Below are 13,805 nucleotides of genomic sequence, written 5' to 3'. Positions count from 1 at the left end.
ATATTGATATAATTCACTCGAAAATTTACTTACCTTATATGTATTTATTTACAATTTCATCCATTCGATGAATCGTCCCATTAACAATTATTTTTCTATAATCATACAACAGTTCCAATAGATATTTTCGATATTTGAATACGTCCAATGATAGTGCTAGATAAACAGTCAAATATTTTAAATTTTGATTCCTTAAGCATTCTAAGATCAGTGGTTCATCGAAAAGAATCTCCAATTTCAGTCGAAAGGCCACAAGTACATCTTGCTGTAATTCACGATATTATGCTACAAATTAAATTAAATCTAAAAATCCGAAATTTTTAAATTTTATAGTAAAAATATTCATAAAAGGAAAGAAAATATATGTTAAAATTTAATTTGTCACTTTCAGCTCACATTGGTCCAGATCTCTGTTCCTGGTCTTTACCACGTCTAGTGGTAGATTTAACTTCCTTCTTAGCAGTATACTTGATTACACGTAACTGGTTATCAGAAAGTCTTTCGGGAAGGCTTTACTCAAGTTGAGTAGCCTCGGCGATTGCTTTTTCAGCCTAGCTAGAGTTCTTGTAGAGAACATTATAATGGAAGAGATCTTAAGCGATATCTGCAGTCATACGAGGGGCGGAGATATTTTCAATGTCACCGAATTTTTCCATAAAAGATCTTACTTCAGCTTCCGTTGTATTCATCTTGAGACCAAATACTTAAACATTGGCTCCAGATTCTTAAAATTATTCACGGTTTCTTGTTTATTCCTATGCTTTTGCTTTAGCAAGCATGCCTTTGGAAAGTTTAGGAACAGAGCGGCATGGCTCATTAACACCTTCAAAAGTATAGGACATGTCGTTTAATTCACTAATTAATCTAGCAGCCATTGTATGATCTTTACAAGTAAAGATCCAAGCAGCGCCTCCACAGTTAACTTCTGCAGGTCTAGGATCATCCCTGATGCAAATATCACCGTCAAATTATACAAATGGCAATATTTCGGTAATACGTTAAGCAGCAGCTTCAGAGGTAAAGGTTGTAGCAGCTCCAGCAGAAAAAACAAGAATTTCAGTATTATATCTCTGACGATCCTCAATAGTTCTGAAGGGTTTGATAATAATCTTAGAAGGACCAAGATACTTACCATCAGCTTCCTATATGGCTCTAACTGCGGTTTCAGCTTTATCAAAAAGAACATATCCCATATTAGATGTGTCTTTCTTGTTAACAGAGGTTGAAAGAACAGTACCAAAATCAGCAAAAATTTCATAAAGATCGGAGGAAGAAAGCTCAAGTGGTAAATTATAGACAACAATATTAAGCGAAGGGTCTTCTGTAAGAGCACGGAAATTAGGAAGGAAAATCATAGCACGAATTTATACTTCTTTGCTTTCAACTGTAACAACAATCTAATTGATGGCTTAAATGGCAGTCTGAGCGATAACATCAGATTCTAAATTAAGGATGCAATAACGACCTGTATAGTTCTGACGAGTCGTCCTGTTAGATTTTACAATCTTGACATTCCTGTTACTGCAAGGAATATTAGCTTAGTCTAGGAGAGAAAACAATTGCTCAACAGTGAATTTTTCAGGAATGTTATTAACAATAATGTTGGACATGTCAGGGAGTGGTACTTTTGAATCAAATTTGAAATTTTTATTAATAGTATTACCATATATTAGTAAATAATCATTTCATCAAAAAAGTAAAAATCTACTTTATTATATTTTATAATATATGTCTGAAATAATGATATGTATATGTGGCTTACCAGCTACTGGAAAGTCAACACTTTTAAAAGCACTGCTCAATCTTGGTGATTTTGAATCACTTCAATTTGATACATTTTTACTTACAAATTAATATTAGGTAGCCAGATAATTATTTTATGATTATATTAATAACTATAAAAGTAATAAAATACTCATTATTGAGCATACATTTTAACATTCTTCAGCAAGAAAAAAGGTGAAAGTTATATGTGAAAAGCTTAGAAAATCTATTGTTTTTGTTGTGTTAATTAGTGACTTGGATGTTATCTTAGAACGAAATAGTCATAGATCTGACTCTGTGCCAAATAAGTCTATCATGAATATTTATTAATAATGGGAGGATGAGCCAGATGCTATTATATATTGTACATAAGATAAATTCACGGTATAGATTGCAAAAGAGGTATTAGATATTATGCATCATAAATAATAAATTTTTAAACCTTAACCATAGATTTAAACATAAGTAGATTCTTAAAAACTAATGATTGATATTGAATCTAGAAAAATTGTGAAAGAGTTTATCTTAAAATATTAATTATAAAAATATGGAAATTAAATTAATAATTTGAGAAGATAATGGCTATAAATGTGTGAGGATATTGAAAAATTAGAATATTATTTGAATAAGAACCTAGACGATATTAAAAAATGAATATTATAAACTACTCTATAATTACATAATATCAGCTAGTTTACCAATAAGTATAATCTATATTGGAAATATATGCGCAAATGCATAAATATAAATTGCATTAACTATGATGGGTTAATATTTAATATATAATTGGAGTTACATTTATTACGTTATTGGATATAAATTTAAAAAAGTGGATGAGATTATATAGTGAAATAATATCAACACATATTATAAATAGCGATTCAAATATAAGTGTAATGTGTCTATTAAATGGGATTATACTTTGCACTATATATGAATAATTTAACCTATTATTAAGGCGTCTTCCGTTTACATTTTCTTATTACAGTAAGTTTATCTTTCAGTATTTACTAAAGTACTAGTATTTATCATTTTAATCTTATTAAAACTTAACAATAATTAAAATTTGTATCTTTTGCGTTAATGTTTAGCAATATGAGAAATAAATTTGAACTATAAATCAGAATTTTTCGTTATTTAGCATTTTTATGAATTAGTGTTAGCTTCAGTCAGGCTTACGAAATAATATTTAAATAGTAATAAAAACATAATATAATCATAACTTAAAAACTTAGTCTCATTTTAGTAGCATATCTGCAAATTTATCTACAGCTTAACTAATTTCAACACAAAATGTATTTACGTTATCAATTTTGGTTTCGATTAACTTTTATATACCTGAAATATTTTTAGTAATCAATTCAACAATTCCAGTGCATTTTCCCAAAATATCTAACGTTGGAAATAGAGAATCTAGATTTTTAAACTTTGTATCTTTTAAAAAGTAATATTCACCATTTTATTCTAATATTAGGCAGTTATTAAAAAACGTATCAACATCTTCTTTAACTATTACTTCTTTGTCTAATACTTATTTTTAAATTGTAAGTATAAAACACTTTATGTCTTTAATCATTTAGCTTATCATCTCTGAAATTCTAAGTATATTATCACCGACAATAAATTTTCCTGGGTTTGAAAATATTTAAGCAAAAGTTGCATAAGAAACTGTTTTTTATAAATTATTCAATTTAAGTGCATTCGTTGAGTGGACTGACCAGTAACTATCGTTTAATTGAACCACCGTCGATACTTTAATTTTTTTTTATTATTAAAGTTATTCAATATTTTCTAATGAGTTTAGTCTATCAAATACATCAATTAACTAAAGCAAAATCTATTTTGTTTTTAAAGAAAACTATAGATCTATTCTATTATTTATAAAATTATACCGCTAAATTTAAGGTAATGAAAAATCAATAATTTGACAATCATATGAATCCTATGGATATACTACAGATTTGATATGCACAGTAGTATCTGAAAACTTCAAAAATATTAATAGTTTATCTTGTAATGAATATTAGCTTAAACTAATAACAATTTTGTTAAAGCACAGTTACAAAGATAAGTTATTTTTAACCTAAAACTATTTGATTATTTTTGATTTTAAAATAGTATTATTGATATTTTCAGATAAAAATAGTTTTGATTATTATCGTTTAGGTGACTTAAAAACAGAGCTACTTTTTAATTGATTTGCAATATCTTCTAATGTATTCGACTGATTGCTCAAACCATGAATATAATCAGGCAAAATGAATAGGGATGACTGCTCAATTGTCTACTATCCGACATTCCAATAAGACTTTGACTCGAAAATAATTGAAGATAAAATTTTGGAAATAGATTACACTGTAGTTATGGCAAAGGACCCAATAAAATCTCCAATTTGTAGCACTAGACTATTTTCCTATTATTAAATTATTAAATTTAAGTATGATTTGCCGAGATTAAGATCCATAATAAGTTTACTATTATCTTTATGAATCAACTAAAGCTATGTAAAAGACACCTAAAATTTTGTAGATAAAACGAGATTTTACATTTAAATTAAAGTCTTATCAAATCTAAAAATAAGATTTGACATTTCATCAGACAGTTTATTTTAGAAACCTGGAATCAGTAGAGTAATAGAATCGATAAAATCATTTTGTTTTGTAATTTCCAATACTAAACAACACTGATCTTTAATAGATGTAAATTCCATAATAGGTTAAATATTTTGTTGTTTATCTTTAATTTTTATAAATGCTTACAATAAAAGTCGTAATTAATCATCAGTAACTTCTTTTTCATTTAATTTTAGCATATGAATGTCTTTTGTGTTATAATATTCTGATTTATTTAAAATAAGTTTAATATTATCTAATTTCAGCTAAAGAGAAAGTACTTTCTCAAGTTAGATTTTAGTTTTAAGATTTGTTTCTACTTATTTTTTCACAGACTGTAATGATGATACTTATTATCTAATATAATTCTACATTGCAATTATATTTTAGCTCCAAATGTTATAAAATATACTGATTGACTGGAAAGCAAGTGGAGCTGATTAAAATTCTATATTATCTATATTTAACAGAACAGATATTATGTTTTACCTTTCCTCAATTACCTACGAGTATGAAAAAATCACCCCATTAAAAAGAATTCCTAGAGGTAAGATAGTTACAGGAAGTTCATTTACATACGTTTAGTACAAGGTAATCGGTAATAACATATTATTTTAAATAGTGTATAAAACAAATTATCGGACCTGAACAAATAGCTAAAGATTTTTATTTTAGCTAATATACGCAAACTATGATTAACTAAAAAATATTACCAACGAAGAATAGTTTTCATCATAATTTTATTTATTAGAACTTGAATGTATAGTTAATTTAAAAAACGATAATTAAGCAACAAGTTAGATTATAACGTTGTTTGAAAAATAATTTAAAATCTCTTTTTATGCTAATTTTATGTTTTAATTAAATCTATCTGAGTTAAATTTAGGAATAAATTTATTTTCTGTCAATAATAATTGTACTCTGTTTTCATAAATTTAAACAAAGTCTATCAATTTCAATAGATATTATGCATAAACAAATATCTCTTGTGGTAATTCTTGGTTAAAATTACCTATAAATAATTTCGCACAGTTTTCCTACTAATATGGCTAATAAAATGTTAAGCATCCTATATTATATTCATCAATAATGGTTTTATATATTTTGTAGCAATTTTCAGTTTAGTAATCCTAAAGTCTTCCAAATGGCTATGTATACTGGTTGAAATGTAGTTGTATACTAGGTAAAACTAATGTAATAGTTTAAAAATCTTTAACTTAAGACACACTTAGCGAGATTTAAGGTTTGATGAAATTAACAATTAGACTATTTTTAATGAAAAATTATTCAGCAAAATCTACAAAAATATCTGATTAATCTATTAAATTATCTATAATAGAACTATCTAAATTAATATCTTTATATTTAATGAATAATTATTATGCTATCTCAACTTACTAATTAAAAGCGAATTATAATGAAAACATAACTGAATAAACATGTGCTCCGAATGATTCATATGCAGATAGCACAATTTTATCAACTATTACTTTATATGCATTATTTGAAGACTCAACCGAATCTTGTTTAGAAGTAAAATTGTACTTAAATGAAAAACACAAAGTATCAGTTGATGTGAGTTTTTAAGTTAAATTACTAGTAACTGAGTCTATATTCAACTAAATATTTGTATCTTTGAGATTTTACTAAAACTACTCAGAAAATTTTTATTTAGTTAATTATTCATAAAATAATTAAGGTACATTAAGTTCTAATTAAACATCCTTAAATGTTTAAAGAATTATGAAAATATTCGAAATATTAAGTTTAATGCCTATTGATGTATTTTATTTAATAATTTCATCTTAAATAAATTATTTTTGAATATGCTTTAGTTTAATTAACTTTTATTATTAGTTTTCATCATTTTACAATGTTTATAATAAGAATTTGAAATGTATATATATTTATTTAACGGCAAAAATGAGATTAGGATGTATATGGCACGATAGTTAATTTACATCAATTGTGTTTTATTGATGTAATTTTGATAAAAATCCTTCACAATAAAATTTTGTACTAATGAGTAAATAAATATCTGAAATAATATTCTAATTTTCTGTTTCTACGAGCAAACAATTTTCTTTTAAATCATTATATACATTCTTTATGCCAAAATATTTATCTACCCAATGTTTTGACTATATAAAATAAATTTAAGATACAATCAATTAGTATTTAGGCCCAAATGTGGTGTTAACTTATTTTACTTAAAAATTAGTTCCAAAAGCATTGCCTGTAATTGAATTACAATTAGTAAATTTACACTGTATTTCATTACTAATAAAATTAAATACAAAACTGTCCATTCCAACATTAAGTATAATAGGAGATGTTTATACTATAACGGAATACCCTAAAGATTTTGAACTTTTAACAGTATGCTTATTAGATTATTTGATAAAGGGCTTTTTAGATCCTTTGGTAAATTTTTCTATATATAATTTATACTTAATAAAATTTTATTAAATAAAACACAATAAGGCAATTGTTTCAATATTTATATTTAATTTTTATGATGAGATTATGGCGGAACAATTAAGATGATTCGCTTATTAATAATATGCATAGTATAAAATTATTTTTGGTAAAAATAATTCTTCAGACTCATTAATTGATAATATCATTTAGTATATTGCTGTAAAACCTTATGCAGGTTATAGTTATTATCCCTTTATACAACCTAATGATTGTACCTGTGTAACAATATTATCAGCAACAAACTAAATATTAATAAAATTAGACAACTTTGCTTTAATAAGAACCTATTTAAAATTCAATAAAAGAATAACTGATGAAAGTTCAGATATTTATTAGATATTATCTTATTAAACTATTTATTACTTTTATTTTGGCATAAATTAATCAAATGATTGATTAACATCTTTAACCAACAATGAAAAACTATATAACAGTTTTGAAAGTCCAATATCAGCATCTGTTATAGTTATAGTAAGTTAGTCGACCGATATTTATACCAGTGTTATTAAATCTTCCTTTATTTATCCTTAAAGAACAAGAGACTCAACTGAACTTCTTTATAATATATTAAAATTTTTAACTTCTAAATCAGATATAATAGTCTCACAATCTCTAATTATAAAATTAAATTATTATATTTAAAATTAATTAATAACTTTAGGATATAACTTAGCTTCATTAGTTGAAATAGAGAGAATAGCCTTAGGCAACTCAAAAGAAAATAATAATGTTTAAATAGAAAATTAAATTTGAGATCCTAATATGTGAAGTAAAAACTAAATATTAATACCATTTATCCATTTCATAAGTTTACGACCAAAAGGGAGCTATTATTCCAATACTAAATTTTAAATTAATGATCTAAAATTCTCATTATTTTAAAATATTCCCTTTGGCTAATCTTGAACGATATCAATAAACTGCTCATCCATATTTTAACTAAATTATGATAGATCATTTTATTGATCTTAATCTATAACTGTATAATCTTATAAAATATAATAAATAATTTAATTGTTAAATCGTAAATCTGTATTTTTAATCAATAAAATAGTTTCTAAATTAATATTAAGTTATTCCGTTAAATATAATTATCCTTTAAGTTGCAGCTACTACACACTTATATAATTTTCATTCGGCAGTAAGAGTGTTTCCAAATCATCGGGATTAGATTGTGAAAATATACAATGGAAACCATTAAAATTAATTGTTGCTTGTCCTGAACCTGTGAGTAAATTTATAGAAAGATATTTAATTTATTTTTTAACACCAATCTTTTTAAAATTTATGTTTTAAGACAAAATTGTTAATATTTTTAAGCTTTCGAAGGAAGGTATGTCTGCTCTTAAAAACTATTATAACAGTTCATTTGGAATCGTTTTAAATGAGTCAGCTGCATTATTTAGAATGTTATAAATAAATTAAATCGATTGCTTAGTTTTTATTTTATAACAAAATTATGTTATTTACTACTAAATTTCTGATTCATATACAGAACTTAAAAATTATTTAAGTTCTTAATTGGAAAATTATGCCAAAAATTCTTAATTAACTAAATAGCTTGCATTTGATTAATAGTTTAGCAAATATAATTTTAAAACTTTCTGCTGCTGCTCTAATTATAATTTAGTTTGTTTTAATTATTTTTGACTTTTATCTTAAAATTAAAATTATCTAATAAATTATACGACTGTATATAAAGTGGTTGGATTAAGTAACCCTTGTATCTAAGAAATATTTGCAATAAACTTTAGTTATTATAAGTTTTTATCAAGTTATGGAGTTTAAACTATTTGAATATCATAATTTTGGGTATAAATATTTCCAGTCTCCTTTGAAAAATATAAATTAATATTTTTCTATGTAATACAAACCTGTGAATAAATTAATGAACACTATTATTACTTTTCAATAATTGAATGGTTGCATAAATACTTTAGCTTTGATATACCATATAATAATTAAAATTATGGTTAAATTATTTTCTATTTTGTAATTAAGCTAACTAGTAATTAATCTGAATTAAATATTATATCTTAACCTATACCAACCATTTAAATATTAATTTATGGTACTTTGAACTCAAACGACGTTACTGACTAAATCTATCTTTCTGATATAGTTGGAAATACACTAGTCCAATAATTTTTACCATATCTTATTCTCTAGAATTTAATACATTAAAACATGTCATATTATTCTAATTATTATTATAAATCTTCTGCTGACACAATAGTTGAACTATCTTAAATTTCTAATGAAACTAGATCGGATTCCTAAATATTAAGATCTATATTTTGTCGTTTCTATTACTAACTTTCTTATCTAACTAAGACTAAAATATTTCTTAAATCTTATTCTAGTTGCATGAACTATCGTAAAAAGTCTATAGAATACCCTTATGAATATATGTCTAAAATATCTTCTAAATTATCATTTGATTAATATAACTGATACTATTGTAATAAGATTAATTATTACACTGATTCAGGTAACATTTAAACATATATTTTGTCTCTTATAGTGAACTATATGTTTAAATGTTGTTCAGCTAATAACATTTAAGGTTTAGGATCTATTACTTATAATATGTCCAAATCATATTTCTGATATAACTAATATAGATGAGTCCTTTAAATAACTACATTTGGATTTTAGATTTAGATATTTTACCCATCTTATTTGCTATAACCTTAGTAATTCTCAGGATTATAATAACAAAAATACTAAGCATATTACGAGTCAATTATATCATTTATCGTAAAATCCGGTTCCACTTCTTAAATTTCCGTATAATTTTAGGTAAAATAAGGATTTTTCATAGCAAATAATTTTTGTTGAAAATTATTAAAATAATTATCCCCATTTTTATCGATTTTTAATAAAATTTTACTTTTAATCAACAATAATTACTTCTCCAATTACGAAACCTATTAATTTAAGCATACCTATATACCTGTAGTTAGCTCGAAGGTTAATTTTTATTATTTATCAAAATTTGTAACTATAAATGACGAAATTGGTTCTACTGTACTAAGATTTAATGAAACATTATTATTGTTGAGTTAATTGGAAGTACGTGCGTTGTTGATTTTTACTATAACTTCTCCTATGTCAAATAAGAATTATTTCTAATTACCTGATCTAAATGAAAATTATTAGGTAGGTATAGTATCAAAAATAAAAGATGATTCATATAATTTCCTAATATTTTCCAAAATTTCTTTAAAATCAAATGATGAATAAGATTTTTCAAAGATTCCTTTATAACTTGCTAATGAATAGAAGATACCATCTTATAATTTTGATAATTAATCTAAATCTATATTAACTATTATTTGGGATACAAGACATTTTAACTATAACAAAACTGATTAATCCATCCCCTGAAAAACCGATTAGTTTAGAGTTATACTAAGTAATAACCAAGGTATTTATGCTATTGGATGGCTTTCTAGCTTAACATTTGAATCTACTTTCTTATTATTAAAATATACTTAGTAGAGAGATTTTTACTCATTATCATTATCAAATACTTAAGTATTATTGTATTTTCTAACAATATCTTGTATAAAAAAATGCTTAATATTGACACAATCTTAAAAACTATTAAATAATCGTATAGGTGATATGTGAGCTTCTTGAACTGTTTATAAATCCACCTTATTAACAATATATGTTATCTCTTCTGCATGTAAAATTAAATTATAATCTGGATTAAATAATGCAAATGGTCCTCTTCTAGGTAATTCTTGTATATTTTTTGTTTACAACAATCCAATTACATTTGTTGCGTTTAATTTGAATACTAATATTTTATCTACTGCTTTAGATTCTTCTTCATTAACACTTTGTTGTATGGACATTGGATAATCTATTGATATAAAACTTTAATTTCTATCTTTCTCAATTCCTTTTTTATATTTTTTGGCAATATTCTATAAATAGCTAATTAAATTATTTTCTGTATCCAACCTAAATTAATCTACTACATTTACACAATATTGACACTCTAAAATAATATTGAAAATAATTCTTACTATTGCTATAATAACATCTATATTAATAATTAATACTGCTTAATTAATATCAATAGTAAACTCAAGCAATGATGTTTGATGTTACACCATAGCTGTTTAATTATTAATGCTCATTGTAAACAGTTATACTTATCCTATTTTTAAATCGTTATGTTTTGTAAGATACATTTAACTAAATAATGAATCTTTTGCTCCTTGTAAATAAAATGAAAGATTTTTTGAACATACTACAAAACTTGTTTAATATTAATAAGGAGACTATAGATTGCACTATTCTTTACTTAAATTATTTATTGTTAACTAATCAATTAAAAGATCTACTATATCAGAATCTAAATCAACAAAATTAAAGCGTTTCATTTTTAATTCCATCTAAAAATGAGATGAGTAAGCTAAAAATCGTTATTAATCTGGATAATCCATTTCTTTAACTAAAGCATAATCTGTCATAGGTAAGGATGCTTAATGATGAGAAATATGATTATAGTCTATAGACTCAATTTGTTATTGTAAATTGGTTTAGAAATATGAGTAGATAGAATTAAAGTAATCTAAATTGTAATATTCTAGTTTCGAAAAAATATCTAATTAAGGAACCTGCTCCTTTTCAAATTCAATTGATTAAAATAATAAATCTCTATTTTTAGAAAGAAAATAATTTGAAGCAAAACTTAATTATTGCGATGTAAAAAGCTATAGATATCTAAATGCCTTATCCCCCTATAAAATCCACGATGCAAATAATTGGTCACCTACTGTAAACTATTAGGAGGGAACTATTTAATTAACATGTTATAATGATTCAACTATATTTTAATTTGCCAAATTGATTGATATCTAACTATTAACAAACCTTCCTGATACATATCTTTTAGTTTTTTTAGCATAATAATTTCTTTTAATCTATAATTTTTATAATTTAACATTATATAACTCATAAAAATTATAAATTGGATCCTCTTATGTAAAATGATCTGCTAAATGTAAAATTGAATCAAGTGATGGCTTGTTAAGATCAAATAATAAATTTCTACCATACAATCCTAGTTCAAAAAAGCTAAGTGGTAGTTTAAAATATGTTGTTGTGTTATTTAATAAGAAAATAAAGTCTTCTGCTGCCAAAAATACTTATTTTGCAAAAGATGTTTTTATTTCTATTTTTGGCATCTTAAAAGTTAACTGAAGCCCAGATTTTGGTTCTTTGAATGGTTGATAATACTTAAATTACTATCGGTATAAAAGCTAAGACATCTTACTTATTTTAACCAGCAAACAATGATTAGAAACTAAATAGTTCTCCGGAGATGGGGCTGTTATTTCATTATGTTACAATACATCATCATCTGTATATAGCTCATATTCTTTATATTTTGATTTTCTTAAATCATCAGACTATTTTTTAATGAAAGGTGTAAACTTTTCAAAAAATATATCAATGGCTGCCTTCTCTTCTTTGTCAATTTCAATTTCAACCTAAGCCTTAAATTTATTTTTTCGATTTTTCTTATCATTCTCTTATTTTTCTTTAACATGTTTAAAAACTTCTGTATATGTATTTTAGTATTATTTCCAAGAAACAAGTGGATCGTCACGCAAACAGTCATATTTATATAAACCATTAAAATATGGAATTACCAATGGAGTATCATTTTAAAATATACATGCAACATTAAAAGAAGTACTAAATCTTCGTGTTCTTAGAACTAGCTCTTTTGTCTTATTATTAAAGTTAAACGGGTTAAGGAAATCAACAAATTTAAGTAATTCTGAGATATACCATGGTCCTAGATTTAATCGTGTCTTATCTCCGAATCTGACTAAAATTTATGAATTTGGGGAGGTTTCATCAATATAAAGTGTTCTAACATTCTCATCTGTAAATAAACCACCTATTTCTTTTTTGAGGCTAAGTCTAACTTACTAACTTTTAATGATTGGTATTTTTAATATCTAATCGCCTTAATTAGTCAAAAATGATTTCTATTAATTCGAAGAATCAAATTTAGGATTCTCAAAAAAACTAATCTGAAAATTTTTGAGAATTGATTCTAGTTAATAACTAAACGGATCTTCCTTATGAGCAGTTGTGCCAACACCAACTACTGAACTAAATTTTTTGAACTAAGCAACCAAACTGAGACGCATATATTAATTGCAAATTACAAACCTAAAGCTTTCAATATCAAGATTAAAAGCAGGTATAAATTTAAATATAAATGCTGGAACTGGAATTTTTTCAATAACTGTCTTCATTTCATGTAATAGATCATCTTTTGTTGTCTATTTCTATCTTGAAAATTGATGAAACTATAGGCCAACTATCTTTACTTACAATGGAGTATTTTATATCTAAAATTCCATAGAATCATCAGAAGTAGATTAAATAAACTATTTAAATGTATTTGAGTTAAAAATTTAAATATGTTTAATATGATGATATTTAATTAAAACATCAGCTATTTCAATTGAAAATGTTTCAGTGGCATATGTAACTTGAGATATATGTAACGATAAAGAGAATAATCCAAGCCTCATATTACGTATTGTTATATACTACTTCTTATTTCTAAGTATTACGTTTAATATAAATTAAATGATCTTTGTTATTATGGAATTAACCATGAAAAGTTATGCATACAACAATAAAACAACTATAAACGAATAAAAAATCTATGATGAAGATTCTTTAACATAATCTATGATAGACTTAGACATTATGAAAAGTATTAATTAACGATCAATATATATTATTCTTATTACTTGGCTATTGTAAACAAAAATACTATAATAATATTGCTTATATTTATTAGTATTTTTAAAGATATAATAAAATTAATATATAATTTATATAATTAATAAGATGAAGCTAAATTTATAAAAAATAACTAAGAATAAAAATAAGCGAACT

General features: G+C 24.5%; 4 protein-coding genes across 4 annotated transcripts; 1 reads left to right on the top strand and 3 right to left on the bottom strand. All coding sequences in view use genetic code 6, as the record gives it.

The window, feature by feature from the left end:
* Positions 1-13: 13 nt before the first annotated feature.
* Positions 14-346, bottom strand: SS50377_28055 (uncharacterized protein; the record flags this gene model as incomplete). The annotated part of the gene is made up of 1 exon (XM_067911831.1): positions 14-346. The coding sequence occupies one exon, from the start codon at positions 344-346 to the stop codon at positions 14-16; it is 333 nt and encodes a 110-aa protein (XP_067760853.1).
* A 46-nt stretch (positions 347-392) lies between these two features.
* SS50377_28054 (Polyadenylate-binding protein) lies at positions 393-1,610 on the bottom strand (the record flags this gene model as incomplete). The annotated part of the gene is made up of 1 exon (XM_067911830.1): positions 393-1,610. The coding sequence occupies one exon, from the start codon at positions 1,608-1,610 to the stop codon at positions 393-395; it is 1,218 nt and encodes a 405-aa protein (XP_067760852.1).
* Positions 1,611-1,728: 118 nt separating this feature from the next.
* Positions 1,729-2,418, top strand: SS50377_28053 (L-seryl-tRNA(Sec) kinase; the record flags this gene model as incomplete). The annotated part of the gene is made up of 1 exon (XM_067911829.1): positions 1,729-2,418. One exon carries the CDS (start codon positions 1,729-1,731, stop codon positions 2,416-2,418), a length of 690 nt encoding a protein of 229 aa, XP_067760851.1.
* Positions 2,419-3,001: 583 nt separating this feature from the next.
* Positions 3,002-13,432, bottom strand: SS50377_28052 (uncharacterized protein; the record flags this gene model as incomplete). The annotated part of the gene is made up of 1 exon (XM_067911828.1): positions 3,002-13,432. One exon carries the CDS (start codon positions 13,430-13,432, stop codon positions 3,002-3,004), a length of 10,431 nt encoding a protein of 3,476 aa, XP_067760850.1.
* Between the last annotated feature and the right edge of the window lie 373 nt (positions 13,433-13,805).

The sequence above is a fragment of the Spironucleus salmonicida genome, chromosome 8 (assembly GCF_000497125.1).
Source record: "Spironucleus salmonicida strain ATCC 50377 chromosome 8, whole genome shotgun sequence".
Classification (NCBI taxonomy): Eukaryota; Fornicata; order Diplomonadida; family Hexamitidae; genus Spironucleus; species Spironucleus salmonicida.
The sequence above is the reverse complement of the archived record's forward strand: the minus strand, read 5'-3'. Positions and strand labels throughout refer to the sequence as shown.